Source organism: Rhinoraja longicauda, chromosome 2 (assembly GCF_053455715.1).
Source record: "Rhinoraja longicauda isolate Sanriku21f chromosome 2, sRhiLon1.1, whole genome shotgun sequence".
NCBI classification, from domain to species: Eukaryota; Metazoa; Chordata; class Chondrichthyes; order Rajiformes; family Arhynchobatidae; genus Rhinoraja; species Rhinoraja longicauda.
In genome coordinates this window covers 22,979,908-22,996,445 of record NC_135954.1, presented here as the reverse complement: position 1 = coordinate 22,996,445, position 16,538 = coordinate 22,979,908, and the positions used below count along the sequence as shown (strand labels likewise).

The 16,538-nt window shown below is 40.5% G+C and overlaps 1 protein-coding gene across 3 annotated transcripts in view; it reads left to right on the top strand.

The window, feature by feature from the left end:
• exoc2 (exocyst complex component 2) overlaps positions 1 to 16,538 on the top strand; it is a 224,901-nt gene that overhangs the window by 57,833 nt on the left and 150,530 nt on the right. For all 3 annotated transcript variants that reach the window (XM_078427408.1, XM_078427419.1, XM_078427412.1), the window contains exons 2-4: positions 250 to 412; positions 2,212 to 2,388; positions 11,842 to 11,968. In XM_078427408.1, coding sequence (XP_078283534.1) covers positions 295 to 412; positions 2,212 to 2,388; positions 11,842 to 11,968 — 422 coding nt within the window. In that variant the 5' untranslated portion in view covers positions 250 to 294. The remainder of the gene's footprint in view (positions 1 to 249; positions 413 to 2,211; positions 2,389 to 11,841; positions 11,969 to 16,538) is intronic.

Here is a 16,538-nt window from a genome sequence, read left to right as displayed (position 1 = left end):
TGATCAAGGATGAGTAAAAACATGCAATTAAATTATCCGTACATTTGGTAGTAGTATATTTATGAAACCTTTCATAATAAGTAAACTGAAATCAGAATATGTTTGTTGAATATGTAACTCTAGAAAGCCCTCATCAAGTTTAAAAAAAATTATGTTTATTATGCAATCTCGGTGCTACTCTTACCTATTTCCCATGGAACAAAAATAGAAGACACTCATTAGCTATCTATTTTCCAATGTATTTTGCAGCTTGTTCTACCTTGGAATATTGTGAGCCATAATTGAAGACTGATTATGTCTCGAGCACGGCAACCGCCACTTGTCACGGGGATCTCTCCAAATGAAGGATTTCCATGGACAAAGGTAACAATCAGAGGAGAAAATCTGGGAACAGGAGCCACAGATCTTATAGGTAAGAACGTTTGATTGTGTGCAGTGAAAGCAATTTCATAAGTTAAAGTTGATAATATTAAAATATTTTTATGCACTGTGTAATAATTGTCATACAACATATCAATGGCTGCAGTTTTCTCTGCATAACAGCAGGATGGAAGTTATAGAATTGTGTCCATATGGAAACCTTTAGACAAAGGAAAGATTTGTGCTCCGACTTTACTGGCACAACAGTAGAAGTGTCTTGGATACTTAATCAGCACAAGATAATTGAAAACCAAGTTTCTTGGCTTTCATTTCCTGGGCAGAACTGTTAATTGCTAAATGTACCATGTTAATTTTTCTCTTGCATATCTGATTGCAAACCAGACATCTCCAGCAATGGCTTCCCTTCACATCCCTGGATAGTTATCTAATAATCCTTCAAAGGTCATTTGTTTAACATGCGATCTTGGAATTCCCTTTGTTTCCTTCAGGTTAAAACTGAAAAGCCAAATGCACTGTAATTTCAAAACACCCACTCAACCAGTGTTAATAGGTAAAGTAGACTGTAATATAATTGTACTAGAATATTTGGACCCCAAGTTAGTCATAGTGTGGAAACAGGCCCTTTGGCCCAACTTGCCCACACCGGCCAACATGTCCCAGCTACACTTGTCCCACCTGCCTGTGTTTGGTCATCCCTCCAAACCTATCCTATCCATGTACCTGTCTAACTTCTTCTTAAACGTTGGGATAGTCCCAGCCTCAACTACCTCCTCTGGTAGCTTGTTCCATACAGTCACCACACTTTGTTTGAAAAGGTTACCCTTCAGATTCCTCTTAAATCTTTTCCCCTTCACCTTAAACCTACAGTGCCCTCCATAATGTTTGGGACAAAGACCCTTTATTTAATTATTTTAAATAAAATCTGACAATGTGCACTTTAACCACGTGTGATTTTTTTTCTATTACAAATCTCAAATTGCGGAGTACAGAGGCAATTAAATAAATGACTGGTCTTTGTCCCAAACATTATGGAGGGCACTGTAGGTGGTGTAGATACTGAGGCACACAGACCATGGAATACCAAGCTCACACTTTTTACCTGATAATGATTTTCCCCTTAGTGAACTACCACCTAACTTTTGTTTATTGCTTTTCTGTGGTGACATGATATTATCTGGGGACTTAAGCATATTATGATCTAAACCCTTGGTCTGTTGTTCAACAAGTAGTAGCTATGACTCCATTATTCCTTTTACACCATCTAATTAATAATTGTATTTTGGGATTTTTTTGTGATGACATGAAAGTGTCACTTTACTTCCAGTGTCATAACTACTTGTAAATAATTTCTGACGCAAGATTTCAAGTTCTGAAAATTGTTTGCTATTGCATTTCAGTTGTTAATTAACATGTACAGTTTAGTTTATTGTAATGTGTACTGAGGGACAGTGAAAAGCGTTTTTGTTGCATGCTAACCAGTCAGCAGAAAGACAATACATGAATACAATCAATCCATTTACAGTGTATAGATACATGATAAGGGAATAACGTTTAGTGCAAGGCAAAGCCAGCAAAGTCCGGTCAAGGATAGTCCGAGGTACATCAGAGATAGATAGTACCTCTGTAGTGTGTATGTGTGTGAGGGCAGCAAAATGTGATTTCTGTGATTTTAAAAACCTTATTTAATTTTCACAAATCATGATACTTTCCGAATCCTTAGGCTAACTTTCTGTCTGAAACTTCCTTGTAACTCTTGTATTATGTATGTAAGCCTTCATATGTTAGCAATATTTTCAAATGAATGGCTCAAATTTTAATTTATTTTCAAAGGACTGTCAATTTGTGGACACAACTGTTTGCTGACTGCAGAATGGATGTCTGCGAGTAAAATAGTCTGTCGAGTTGGCCCAGCAAAAAATGATAAGGGTGACATCATTGTAACCACCAAATCAGGCGGCAGCGGAACTTCAACTGTTTCCTTTAGACTGATGAAGCAGGAGAAAATCGGTAATTTTTTAAGTTGATTTATATCTATATTTGCATTTTATTTAAATGTCCCCTTTCAATGGATGATTTCTATTTTAACTGTAATGCTTGACACTTTCTTTCACTAACAATTGGTTATCAATCTTGATAGGAAGCTTAGTTTTGAATTTTCTCCTATTTTTTGCCTAAAGTTCTTACCATTCTGCAAACGCTTAAGCAACAAAGTAGCGTTTAGTTTATAGTTTAGAGATACACGCGGAAACAGACCCTTCGGCCTACCGAGTCCGCATCGACCAGCGATCCCCGCACATTAATACTGTCCTACACACTCTGGGGAGAATTTACACGTACACCTAGCCAATGAACCTACATACCTGTACGTCTTTGGAGTGTGGAGGAAACCGAAGATCTCAGAGAGAACCCACGCAGTCACGGGGAGAACGTACAAACTCCGTACAGACAGCACCCATAGTCAGGATCGAACCCGGGTCTCCAGCGCTGTAAGGCAGCAGCTCTACCGCTGTGCCACCATGGCCTCCTCTGCGCCACCGGATGTAATGCTGAAATGGTTGAAACTGGTTCGTCATTTGGACTGAGAGATGTAAAAATGGTGGACATGCGTGTCAATAGGAATGCAGAGTGTAGGGTTGCACAGCATGGAACCGGGCCTCTTCAGCCCTCCATGCTGACCCAGATGTCCCTCTGAACTAGTCCCATTTGCTTGTGATTGACTTGTTAACATAGTTTAAAAGATTGCAACCTTTGACAGCTCGTTCTATACATTCACCACCCTCTGTGTGGAAAGGGTTGCCCTAAAGGTCCCTTTTAAATATTTCCTCTCTCACCTTCATGTAGAGAACATGTGGGGAAATGCATGACTGGAATATCAATTTTTGATGGAATAAGTCGAACTTTACTTAATTTTCTTACATACTAATCCAAAAAGGGCAGAATACTCAGGAAAGGAAGCTTTCGCATTTATTACAAACCCTTGGTCAGGAGCCATCTAACTGGTAGATTCTAATTGCAGCACTGTAGAGAAGGAAAGATGCGCAGTCCATGAAAAGATGTTTAGCAGATTAATCAGAATGATGCCTTAACCTTAGTTAAATCGTGTGAACACATTGCCTTATCTGAGGTTACATTCATATCAATGTAAAAATAAAATGAGGAGGCATGTTATGAGCATAAATGTTAAAATAATTTTAAGATAGATATGGCAGAATTGTTTTCTCCCTCATTGGCCGTTAAGAAGAATTGGGAAGGAATGGAATTGGGGTCCTCAGAGCAAAATGAGAATGCATTTTCAGAATTGTGTAATTCTTGCTGCAAGAACTGTGGATGTTTGGAGATATGAAATGTTCAACACAGAATTTGATTTTTGCATTCACTAATAGCATCAATTGAGATAAACCTAAGGCAGGAGAATGTTGCTAAGATGTAGATCCACCATGATCTATTTGACAAAGCAGGCCTAGGCAGCCAAGTCGCCTACTTCCATTCCTAACATTCATCTGTTCTTCTTGCAAAGTTGCAGGGTTTGAGAGATTTAGTTGTGTATATCTTCCGTTTGTAAGCAAACTCTGGAATTGTCTGCTATTGGTTTTACATTTGCATTCTATTCAAAGCCACATCAAATCATCTTTCTAATTTAGAGCTTGGCAAAGTAAATATATACAGTTTGTTTCCCAATGAACAATTTGATGTTTTCCTTGTTTGTTTCTGCTGAAAATTTCTATGCATGTATACATGTGTTATACTGAATTTTAAGTTTTAATAATTAACTATGTTCTACTCTGAGGTTTCCCAGAAATAGTATTATTGTGTCCAGGGGTTAAAATTACCTATTGTGCATATGAAACAGAATTATTTTCCAAATAAGCTTTGTCATGTATAAAAAGAGCATTCAAATGGTAGCACGTCAGTTATACCCTAACGATGAAGGTATTGTTTACAAAAGTAAATTTGTATTAAAGATTGAGTCATGACATTAACATGAATGTAAAGATGCAATATTTGTTGGAGCTTCCTCCAGTGGTTTGGTGCAGAGAAGTCTGTTTTTGACTTCTGCTCATAGCTGAGAAAGCATATCGAGTGAGAACATTGTTTAGTCTGGCTTCCATTTCCCTGTGATTGAATGACTTGTTAATATTTGCACCAGCTCACAGGTTTAAAGCAACTACTCGGTAAGATGCTTAAAAAGTCATTGCCACTTGTGAGGTCGTGCCTCATCAATGCAAGGTACTGACCTACAGAGGGAATGAGTAACTGGAGAATGTAACTGCTCATTTTTAATTGTTGGATGTTTTGTTTCTGTCAAGAAAGGAGCAAGCTAAAAAAGGAAATCGGGAGAGCAAAAAGGAGACTGGCAGATAACATTAAAGATAATCCCAAAAGATTTTATATTTATAAAGGGAAAATGGGTAAGCTGAGAGAGAATGGGATCCCAAAGGAATATATGTGGTCAACTCTGTGTGGAGCCACAGGACATGGCTTAGGTCCTATTGGGGTGGTCAATGGAAGTGTCTTGAGAGCAATCAATGTTACGGTCGACGATGTGCTGAAGGTCCTGACTTGTATGAATGTAGACAAATCTCCCGAGCCTGATCAGATATATCCAAGGGCACTGTGGGAAGGTAGAGAGGAAATTGCAGGTGCCCTGGCTGAAATTTACGAGTTGTCATTAAATACAGGTGAGGTGCCCGAAGACTTGGCAAATGTTGTGCCTCTTTTCAAGAATGGCTGCAGGGAAAAGCCTGGGTACTACAGCCCAGTGAGCCTAACATTTGTGGTTGGAAAATTGCTAGAGAGTATTCTGAGGGATAAAATATGCATTTAGATGGACTGGGCTAATTATGGATAGTCGGCATGGTATTGTATGTGGGAGGTCGTGTCTCACAAATCTGAGTTTTTTAAGATATGACCAAACAAATTTGATGAGGGTAGAGCTTAGAGTGTATATATGGATTTCAGCAAGGCATTTGGCAAGGTTCTGCATGGTAGGCTGTTCTGGAAGGTTAGATTGCATGGGAACCAAGGAGAGATAGCTGAATGCATAGAACATTGGCTTCAAGGAAGGAAGCAGTGGGTGATGGTGGAAGGTTGTTTTTTTGGACTGGAGGCCTGTGACTAGTGGTGTGCCTCAGGGTTTGATGCTTGACTTGACAATGACTTGGATGAAAATATGCATGACAAGATTAGCAAGTTTGCAGATTACATTAAAGTGGATGGTATTGTAGATAGTGAGATGGTTGTCAAAAATTACATCAGGATCTTGATCGTTTGGGCAGGTGGGCTGAAGAATGGTTGATGGAATTTAATCTAGAGAAATCTGAGGTGTTGCATTTTGGGAAGGCTAACAAGGGTAGGACCTACACAGTGAATGATAGGGCTCTGGGGAGTGTTGTAGAGCAGAGGAATCTAAGAGTACAGGTACATGGTTCTTTGAAAGTGGCGTCACAGGTAGAAAGGATGGTCAAAAAGTCATTCGGCATATTGGCCCTCAGTCAGAGTACTGAGTATAGAAGTTGGGAGGTCATGTTGCAATTATATAAGATGTTGGTGAAGCCATATTTACAGTATTATGTTCAGTTATGGTCACTTTGTTATAGGAAAAAGTTGTCAAGCTGGAAAAGGTGGAGAGAAGATTGTTGCCAGGACTCAAAGGCTTGAGGTAGAGGGAGAAGTTGAGCAGGCTAGGCCTTTATTCCTTGAAGCGCAGGAGAATTAGAGTTGATCTTCTACAAAATCATGAGAAGAATAGATAAGGTAAATGCACAGAGTCCTTTGACCAGAATAGGGGAATCGCAAACCACAGGTTTAAGGTGAGGGGGGTTAGATTCAATAGGAATCTGAGGGGTAGCTTTTTTATACAAAGTGTGCTGGGTGTTTGGAACGAGCTGCCGGTGGAGTTAGTTGAGGCAGGTACTATCACAACAGTTAAGAAACATTTAAACAGGTACATGGATAGGATAGGTTTACAGGGATAAGGGGCAAATGCAGGCAGGTGGGACTAGTGTAGATTGGTGTAATCTTGATAGTGTAGTGTTGATCGGTGTATGATTCTGACTCTATGACTCTAAGAGTGAAGAGATTCTCTTTGTTGTTATGTTTCATGTTTATGCCATTTATGATCATGATGGCCTGGATTTTGCTGCCTGTCCAGAAACATTTAGTGGTCTTGGTGACATTGAGGTTGCAATACTTTTCTCATGTCACGTGTCAAGTGCCAAGTTTTAAGGTAATAACAAGGAACTGCAGATGCTGGTCTACTGAGGAAAGACACAAAATGCTGGAGTAACTCAGTGGGTCAGGAGACATCTCTGGAGAACATGGATTGGCGATGGAGGAGAAAGAATAGGGGAGAGTCTTGAGGGGGAAGGGGGGGGGGGAGGAAGGGGGCTATTGTGGGGTCATTACCTAAAATTGGAGAATTCATTGCTCATACCATTGGTTTGCAAACTGCCCAAGTGGAATAGGAGGTGCTCCAGCTTGGATGTGGCCTCACTCTGGCAATGGAGAGTAAGGCAGAAAAGTCACTATAGGAATGGGAAGTGGAGTTAAAATGTTTAGCATCAGGGAGTTCCAGAAGGCCCTAGCTGACCCAGTGCAACTGTTCAGTCACTGAGTCTACGCTTGGTCTCACTGATGTACAGGAGGCCACATCTGGAACACCGGATGCAGCAGATGAGGTTAGAGGAGATGCACGTGAACCTCTGTCTCACTTAGAAAGACTGCTGGGCTCCCTGGAAGGAGGCGAGGGAGGAGCTATAGGGACAGGTGATACGTCTGTGGTTGCAGGGTAAAGTACCTGTGGAGGAGATGGTTTCGATGGGAAGGGCTGAGTGAACAAGTTGCGGAGCAAACGATCCCTGCGGAAAGGAGTGGAGATGGGAATATGTGACTCATGGTGGGATCACGTTGGTGGTGCTGGAAATGTCAGAGGATGATGTGTTGGACCCCTAGTGGGGTGAAAGGTGAGGACCTGGGGAATTCCTATCCTTGTTTCATCTGGGTGTAGGGAGAGCGAGTACAGAACTACGGGACAAAGAGGAGACACAGGTGAGGGATCCATCTATGAACGCAGAGAGGGGAATCCACGTCCACTAATGGATGTGCTCGAATGGAAAATCACATCATGGGAGCAGATGCGGCGGAGATGGATGAATTGAAAATAGTGGATAGCATCTTTGCAAGCGGCAGGGTGGGCAGAAGTGTAGTCCAGATAACTGGGAGTCGGTAGGTTTATAGTCAATAGTCTGTCCCCTGTGATGGATACAGAGAGGTCAAGAAAGGGGAGAGAGGTGTGTTGGAGATAGTCCAGGTGAATTTGAGGAGAGGGTTTAATTAGAGTTGAAGCGAATGAAATCAATGAGTTCTGTACAGGTGCAAAATTAGTTCTGCATGGGGCACTCGAATGGGCCCAAGCCATGCCTGCCTTTTTGTTATGTTGAACAATCCTTATTCCCAACGTACACTGGCACAATCCTCCAACTCCTTCTCTGCTACATCGATGACTGGACTCGTGCCCCTGTGCAGAACTCGTTAATTTTAATCTAGTTTGTCATCTTTTTCCAGTCTAGAATATGTATCCTTTTCATTATGCTTCCGTCACTATAAACACAGGCCTTTTTGAATCAGAATCTTTCTTGATTTTGAAGAGGTCTATCAAATGTGTTCTTGGGTAGACACAAAATGCTGGAGTAACTCAGCGGGTCAGGCAGCATCTCTGGAGAGAAGGAATGGGTGACGTTTCGGGTCAAGACCCTTCTTCAGACATGTTCTTGGTATTCTCTGGTCTAAGGAAAACAGTTGCAACTTCTGTGGACAGAACAAAGACCTGAAATTCCTCATCTCTGATATTACACTCATAAATCCCTACTGCATCCTCTGAATGGTTGTCTTAAAGTAGAGTACCCATAATATTGACCATGACATTCTCTGCCTCAGAAGGCAGTGGAGGCCAATTCTCTGGATGCTTTCAAGAGAGAGTTAGATAGAGCTCTTAAGGATAGCGGAGTCAGGGGGTATGGGGAGAGGGCAGGAATGGGGTACTGATTCTAGATGATCAGCCATGATCAAATTGAATGGTGGTGCTGGCTCGAAGGGCCGAATGGCCTACTCCTGCACCTATTGTCTATTGACATTGTGGCTCTGCATAAATCTCTATTTGGTATTTTGATTGAGCATTGACCTATGACATTGTTTTTTCTACTGGCACTACCTGATCTCTTGAGTGTAACCAGCATTTTCTGTTTATATTTTAAAAGAGCAAGAGTTGGAATACGTGGTGAGGGATTCCAGTCAACTCAATAACTGCACGCTGATGGATAAAAATAATATTTTTGACCTTCAGTTTGGTTGCATATATTTTTTTAAATCTCTTTTTGTAGTGCCAAAATATGACCTATTCAGAAACCCTGTTCAAATTAGATACCTTCAATTTATGTAAACATTTGTAATATTTGGCGTACAAAAAGCACATTCAAAAGCACAATCAACAATGGAGTATTTCCATTAGAAACAGAAAAATAGGTACAGGAGTAGACTATTCGGCCCTTCGAGCCAGCACCGCCATTCAATATGGTCATGGCTGATCATCTAAAATCTGTAGCCCGTTCCTGCTTTTACCCCATATCCCTTGATTCCTTTAGCCCTAAGAGCTAAGTTGTTCCTCATCTCAGTTCTAAATGGCCTACCCCTTATTTGTAAACTGTGACCCCTGGTTTTGGAGTTCCCCAACATCGAGAACATTTTTCTTGCATCTAGCCTGTCCAATCCTTTAAGAATTTTAAATGTTTCTATAAGATCTCCTTTCTTCCTCCGAAATTCCAGTGAATACAAGCCCAGTCGACCTATTCTTTCATCATATGTCAGTCCCGCCATCCCGGGAATTAACCTGCCGAACCTACGCTGTACTCCCTCAATAGCAATAATGTCCTTCCTCAAATTAGGAGACCAAAATTGCGCACAATACTCCAGGTGCGTTTTCACCAGGGCCCTGTATAACTGCAGTAGGACCTCTTTGCTCCTAAACTCAAATCCTCTCGCAGTGAAGGTCAACATGCCATTAGCTTTCTTTAATGCCTGCTGTACCTGCATGCTTATTTTCAGTGACTGCTGTACAAGCACACCCAGGTCTCTTTGCACCTCCCCTTTTCCTAATCTGGCACCATTCAGATAATAATCTGCCTTCCTGTTCTTGCCACCAAAGTGGATAACCTCACATTTATCCACATTATACTGCGCACTCACCCAACCTATCCAAGTCACCCTGCAGCCTCATAGCATCCTCCTCACAGCTCACACTACCACCCAGCTTTGTGTCATCCGCAAACTTGGAGATGTTACATTTAGAATCCTCTGTCCAGGGGTTAAGTCTGTGTTTGTTTGTTTGGTGGTTCATTTGTTCCGATGAAGGCGCTGTGCACATGGCAGCCAGCCAACAGTCGCTTGATTTTTTCTTTTTGTTTTCACGTTTAATTTCAAGTTTTTGTGTACCTTGTGTGTTGTGACCAGGGGTCACAGCTTAAGGATAAGGGGGAAGTCTTTTAGGACCGAGATGAGAAAACATTTCTTCACACAAAGAGTGGTGAGTCTGGAATTCTCTGCCACAGAAGGTGGTTGAGGCCAGTTCATTGGCTATATTTAAGAGGGAGTTAGATGTGGCCCTTTTTGCTAAAGGGATCAGGGGGTATGGAGAGAAGGCAGGTACAGGTTACTGAGCTGGATGATCAGCCATGATCATATTGAATGGCGGTGCAGGCTCGAAGGGCCGAATGGCCTACTCCTGGACCTATTTTCTATGTTTCTATGTGACTGTTGGCAGACCAATTTCCCTCCGGGGATGAATAAAGTTTTATCATATCGTATCGTAATTCCCTCTTCTAAATCGTTAATATATTGTAAATAACTGGGGTCCCAGCACTGAGCCTTGCTGCACCCTGAGTCAATGCCTGCCATTCTGAAGAGGACCCGTTAATTCCTACTCTTTGTTTCCTGCCTGCCAACCAGTTGTCTATCCATGTCAATATCCTACTGCCAATACCATGTGCTCTAATTTTGCACACTGATCTCTTGTGTGGGACCTTGTCAAAGGCTTTTTGAAAGTCCAGATACACCACATCCACTGGCTCTCCCTTTTCCATTCTACTTGTTACATCCTTACAAAATTCCAGAAGATTAGTCAAGCATGATTTTCCCTTCATAAATCCATGCTGACTTTGATCAATCCTGTCACCGCTTTCCAATTGCGCTGCTATTACATCTTTAATAATCGACTCAAGCACCTTCCCCACTGCCAATGCAAGGCTAACTGATGTATAATTCCCCTTTTTCTCTCTTCCCCCCTTTCTTAAAAAGTGGAGTTACATTAGCTACCCTCCAGTTCACAGGAACTGATCCAGAGTCTATAGAACATTGGAAAATTATCACCAATGCATCCAGGATTTCTAGAGCCACCTCCTTGAGCACTCTGGGATGCAGACCATCAGGCCCTGGGGATTTATCTGCCTTCAGTCCCAACAGTTTACCCAACACCATTTCCTGACTAATGTGGATTCCCTTCAGTGCCTCCCTCCCACTAGATCCTTGGTCCCCTAGTATTTCTGGGAGATTGGTTGTGTCTTCCTTAGTGAAGACAGAACTAAAGTACTCGTTTAATTGTTCTGCCATTTCCTTGTTTTCCATTATAAATTCACCTGTCTCTGGTTGTAAGGGACCTACATTTGTCTTCACTAATCTTTTCCTTTTTACATATCTAAAGAAGCTTTTAGAGTCAGTTTTTATATTCCCCACGAGCTTTCTTTCATGCTTTTTTCCCCCCTCTTAATTAACCCCTTTGTCCTCCTCTGTTGAATTCTAAATTTCTCCCAGTCCTTTGGTTTGCTGTTTCCTCTGGCCAATTAATATTTCTCTTTGAAGGTAGACACAAAATGCTGGGGTAACTCAGCGGGTCAGGCAGCATCTCAGGAGAGAAGGAATGAGTGACGTTTCGGGTCGAGACCCTTCTTCAGACTGATGTCGGGAGGGGGAGGGACAAAGATAGGATGTAGTCGGAGACAGGAAGACTAGTAGGACAACTGGGAAGGGGGAGGGGATAGAGAGGGGAAGCAGGGACTACCTGAAGTGGGAGAAGTCAATGTTCAAACTGCTGGAGTGTAAACTGTCCAAGTGAAATATGATGTGCTGTTCCTCCAATTTGCGCTGGGCCTCTCTATGACAATGGAGGAGGCCCACGATAGAAAGGTGAGATTGGGAATGGAAGGGGGAGTTGAAGTGCTGAGCCACCGGGAGATCTGGTTGATTCTCTTCCTTGGATTTAACACTACCCTTGATTTCCCTCGTTAGCCACGGTTGAGCCGCCTTCCCAGTTTTATTTTTTTTGCCAGACAGGGATTCTGACAGTAACTGTTAGAAAGCATTTAATCATTAATCCCATACCTCTTTTCTTATCCATTGTTTGTTTTTCTCCAGGTATCCTGGATCAGTCAGCAGTTTGGGTTGAAGAAATGAACTATTATGACATGCGGACTGATAGGAATAAAGGGATTTCTCCCTTATCTCTGCGTCCAGCTAATCCTCTTGGGATAGACGTAGACAAGTGAGTAATAAATTCTGCCATTAACAGATTTTGATAAATGTTTCTTAATTGAAAGGAAGAACTTAATGTCCAGCAAATGAATCAAAAAAACGTTGGTGGTATGTCAGTATTGTAAATACGTAAAAAAAATTTAGGGATCTGGTTAAAGGCCTGGTTGAAGGCCTGATGAAGCAAGTATGGAAAATTCTCTGAGGTTTCTTTTGTACTGACTATCGGTACCCTGTGTTCCTGGCTTCGGAAAGCTGAGTATTTTTTTATTTGTGGTGGGAGTAGGAAAATGAAAATATTATGATAAATTCATGTCATAGGAGCAGGGGTAGACCATTTGACCCATCAAGTCTACTCTGCCATTCAATCATGGCTGATCTATATTTCCCTCTCAACCCTATTCCCCTGACTTCTCCCAATAGCTTTTGACACCTTTACTAATCAAGAAGATGCCAATTTTCACTTTAAAAACACCCCAAAACTTGACCTTGACAGCCATCTGTGGCAATGAATTCCACAGATTTGCCACCCTCTGGCTAAAGAAAATCCTCCTCATCTCCTTTCCTATAGTCTGTCCTTTTATTCTGAGGTGTTCCCTCTGGAGCTAGACTCTCCCACTCGTGGAAATATCCTCTCCAATTCCACTCTGTTCAGGCCTTTCAGTATCTGGTAAGTTTCAGTGAGGTCCTCCCTCATCCTTCTAAACTCCAGCGAGTACAGGCCCAGAATCGTCAAAAGCTCATCATACGTTGTTAACCCAATCATCCCCGGGATCATTCTTGTATCTACAGGCTTATAGATATGCTGATTAAGACTTGGCAGTGGTTATGAGGTTGGACAAGGTTCTGATTTATCACTGGAACGTTGTACCAGTGGAACGTACTGTACAACCAAAAGGCAAGTAATACTCCCAAGAAATATACTTGAGATTTGTGCGGAGAGAAGTGACGTACCTAACTTTGTTAAAAATTTTATCCTTCCCTGGCACTTTGCCAGATGCTGCTTTGGATAGTGTCCGTGTAATTGATGGCACATTGCTTTAAATGAAATACTAAGTGATCGGAATCTTCTTTCATTAAGGATAGGAGTGGTAGGGAGTGGATGGTAGACATCTCCTTCCTGTGTGGAGAGAAACGAGATTTTTATTTGAAACTTCCAAACAAAAACAAGTGGCCATGTCTGTCATTACATCTCACGCCAACTATTTGCATTTATAAATATTAGTAAGCAAAGAGACAACTGTGATTTCCCACTTTTGAAGTTGAATTGATGGGAATTGGAGGAAGTTTTCAATCCATGAAAAGTGAGCAGTTGATACAGTTGATTTGTCAGGATACACTACAATAATAATGTTGAAGTACCATTAATTAATCTTAATGTAATGGATTGCAATATGTGATTATAACATGCACAACATGCAGATGCAATGCCAATGACGTGTGTTGTGAAATCAAGTTTTATGACCAATCTTCATTTTTCATATATACAGTACATATACTTCTATAAATATTTACAAAAAAAGTCTCTCTTGCCATTTAACAGCAATAGAAGCTAATGTTCTCCGACGATAGAGCTTCTTTTAACATGGTGAGCCAAAATTATTTGTTTATTTATTTGCCATTTATTTTTGGTACATATTTTAAGTTGAGGAAAAAACCGATGCAACTACATATCTATAACATGTTGTACATACAGAAACAATCATAACTTTGCAAGGGGTGCAGCTTATTTTAGTGGATAAGGTGAGTAGTATTTATATCCTGACCAAAGAATTTACATTATGGGCATGACAATGAGACATGCTGATGATGTAGGCATATATCATAATAAACAGAACAAATAATAATGTCGGCAGGCTTTGTAAAGATTTAAAAGCAAGGTACACAATCAAATCTTGAAAGAGATCTTTAAAACCATACTCTGGACAACAATCTCCAGAGTTAGTCAGTGCTGAGTTTACTCGATGAATGTTTTTTTTTCTCCATTGGACTTTTCTAAGTTACTCCTGTGCTTTTATTCCTGTAAGTCTCTGTATGCCAGTACATCTCCAGTTTCAACTTCTCGTTCAAGTTACTCATATGTCCTCCTTTTACCCAGTTTAAAGCTACTCTAGAGCAACATCATTTGCGGGCAGGGCCACCTCTGCAGTCATGCTGCTTGTTTTCTTTGACACAAATTCATGAATGTCACAGAATTTCTTTCAATTGTATGTTAGAAATATCAAAACTATTGTATTTGGCTCCCAGTGAAAGCTCCCTGTTCTTCATAGTTCTATTGAAGTTCAATTGTTTGCTTGGGTCCATTGTATGAGGGTTCATTTTCAACCCTGAGGTTTAAAGCTCCACATCTTCCCATCAGAAATGTTTTGCTCCTCCAAAATATTACCACATAAACCTTTCGCTACTGCAACGCTTATTCACACATCTGATATCTTCAGATTTAATTTGGTGCTCTGTTGCTCCAACATCTATTTTATGGATATTCTAACTTGCCTAAATTCCTACTGTACATATTCTGTTTTATACTAAACCTAGTTAATCTTATTCTATTCCTGTCAGGATAAAATACAGCAGAACAGAATGCCTTCATGTAGAACTTACAGAAACTTAATTGACTGTTGAAATAGAGCCAGCTAAACTTGGAGTTCATGAGTTCCCTCTTTATATATGTCCTAATCCTGCAATTGTAAGCTCATAAAACAGTTGTGAAGAGTATTCAGTCCTGAAGAAATTAAGAGAACCGTACAATACAAACATGAACTGACTTTCTCATACAATATTTTAGGATTTATTCCAACAACCAATCCATTTCCAGTGTATTCAAATCAATATTTTTACTGTGGTGAATTTTAGCTTTCCTTGGCACTTTCAAAATGGTATTTATGTTTTGCAAAGGCTAGTATTTGCCGGGTGCCAACATATTTACGTTTAGAGAATAATTATGACCATCTTAATGGAGTCTTTCCTTCCACTCCCTTTTTCCTTTCACTCCATTGTGTCACATAAATTGATCTTATCAGTCTGAGATGGTGAAGCAGTGAAAGAATGTTAGAAATTTAGATTTGAGGTGGTTATTAATAGGATATTTTCTTCAGTAAAAATGAAGCAAATACTGCCTTTTTAGTTTTAGTGATACAGAGTGGAAACAGGCCCCATAACCCATCGAGTCCGCGATCACCCGTACGTTAGTTCCATGTCCTACACACGACGATTAACCTACAAACCCCGCATGTCTTTGGAATGTGGGAGGAAATTGGAGCACCAGGAGAAAACCCACATGGTCACAGAGAATGTCCAAACTCCATACAGGCAGCATCCTTAGTCAGGATCGAACCTGGGTTTCTGGCACTGTAAAGCAGCAACTCTACCACTGTATTGGAACAAATAATGACAAATATTTTGAAATTCTATCTATTTCTCCAAGATCAAAGATAGAAAATAATTTTTCATGTGCTTAATTAAGTTGCCCAATAAATTTATTACCTTAGATGACTTACAAATCTTTGTGCTACTCTTTAAAAAATAGACGTATGGCAGTACACAGCACGCGCTCACATCTTAATTGCCAAAATATAAGTAGGTGTTGAAGCTCATGGTCCAGTTCCTACACAATTATTTATCAAAATTGAAGAACGACATGTGGTGGCACTGTGGCGCAGCAGTAGAGTTGCTGCTTTACAGCGCCAGAGACTTGAGTTTGAACCTGACTATGGGTGCTGTCTGTACAGAGTTTGCACTTTCTCCTTGTAACCATTGGTTTCCTCTGGTTGCTCCGGTTTCCTCGCACATTCCAAAGACGCAAGTGTGTAGGTTAATTGGCTTCTGTAAATTGTCGCTAGTGTGTAGGATAGAACTAGTGTACAGGTGATTGCTGGTTGGCGTGGACACGGTGGGCCAGAGGGCCTGTTTTCACACTGTATCTCTGCACTAAACATCTAAGAAGAAGCAGATACCAAGGCCTTCAGGAGATACCTAAACAGAATGCTTGAAAGTATATTTAAATTAGTACCTGAAAGCAAATTCGTGGGTAGAAATGTATACCTTATAAAAAAAATAGACCAGGTTTTTAAACTTGTTTTTTGAAATATATATATATATTAACATATTAAATGTAGATTTAGGGGGTGATCATTCATATAGTATCTTAATTTAATTTGCTAAGATGAAAAATACAATATGATTTCTATTTCCCCCCCCCAAAATAAACAAACAATATGTTTTGCCAGCAAGTATTTTATGTTAGCTCTGCCAATGTATAAGATTTACTTTTTGAAACTGTTTGCCAGATTATTTAAAGCCCACAGATGGTAATGATGGGCCCTTAAAGCTAATAACAGTTGTAATTACCCATATTGAAGCCATTTTGTAATTGGAGAATATGATTGTTATTAGATTTGCATCCTTTGCTGACATTTAACCCTTCAAATAATATAACCATGTATTTGCACACAAAGAATGGGCAAATAAAACCCCCAAACCAATAATTGTTCCTTATAGTTGCTGTTACCCGCTGAACAATTTGAGTTTAGTCAAGTCAAGTCAAGTCAATTTTATTTGTATAGCACATTTAAAAACAACCCACA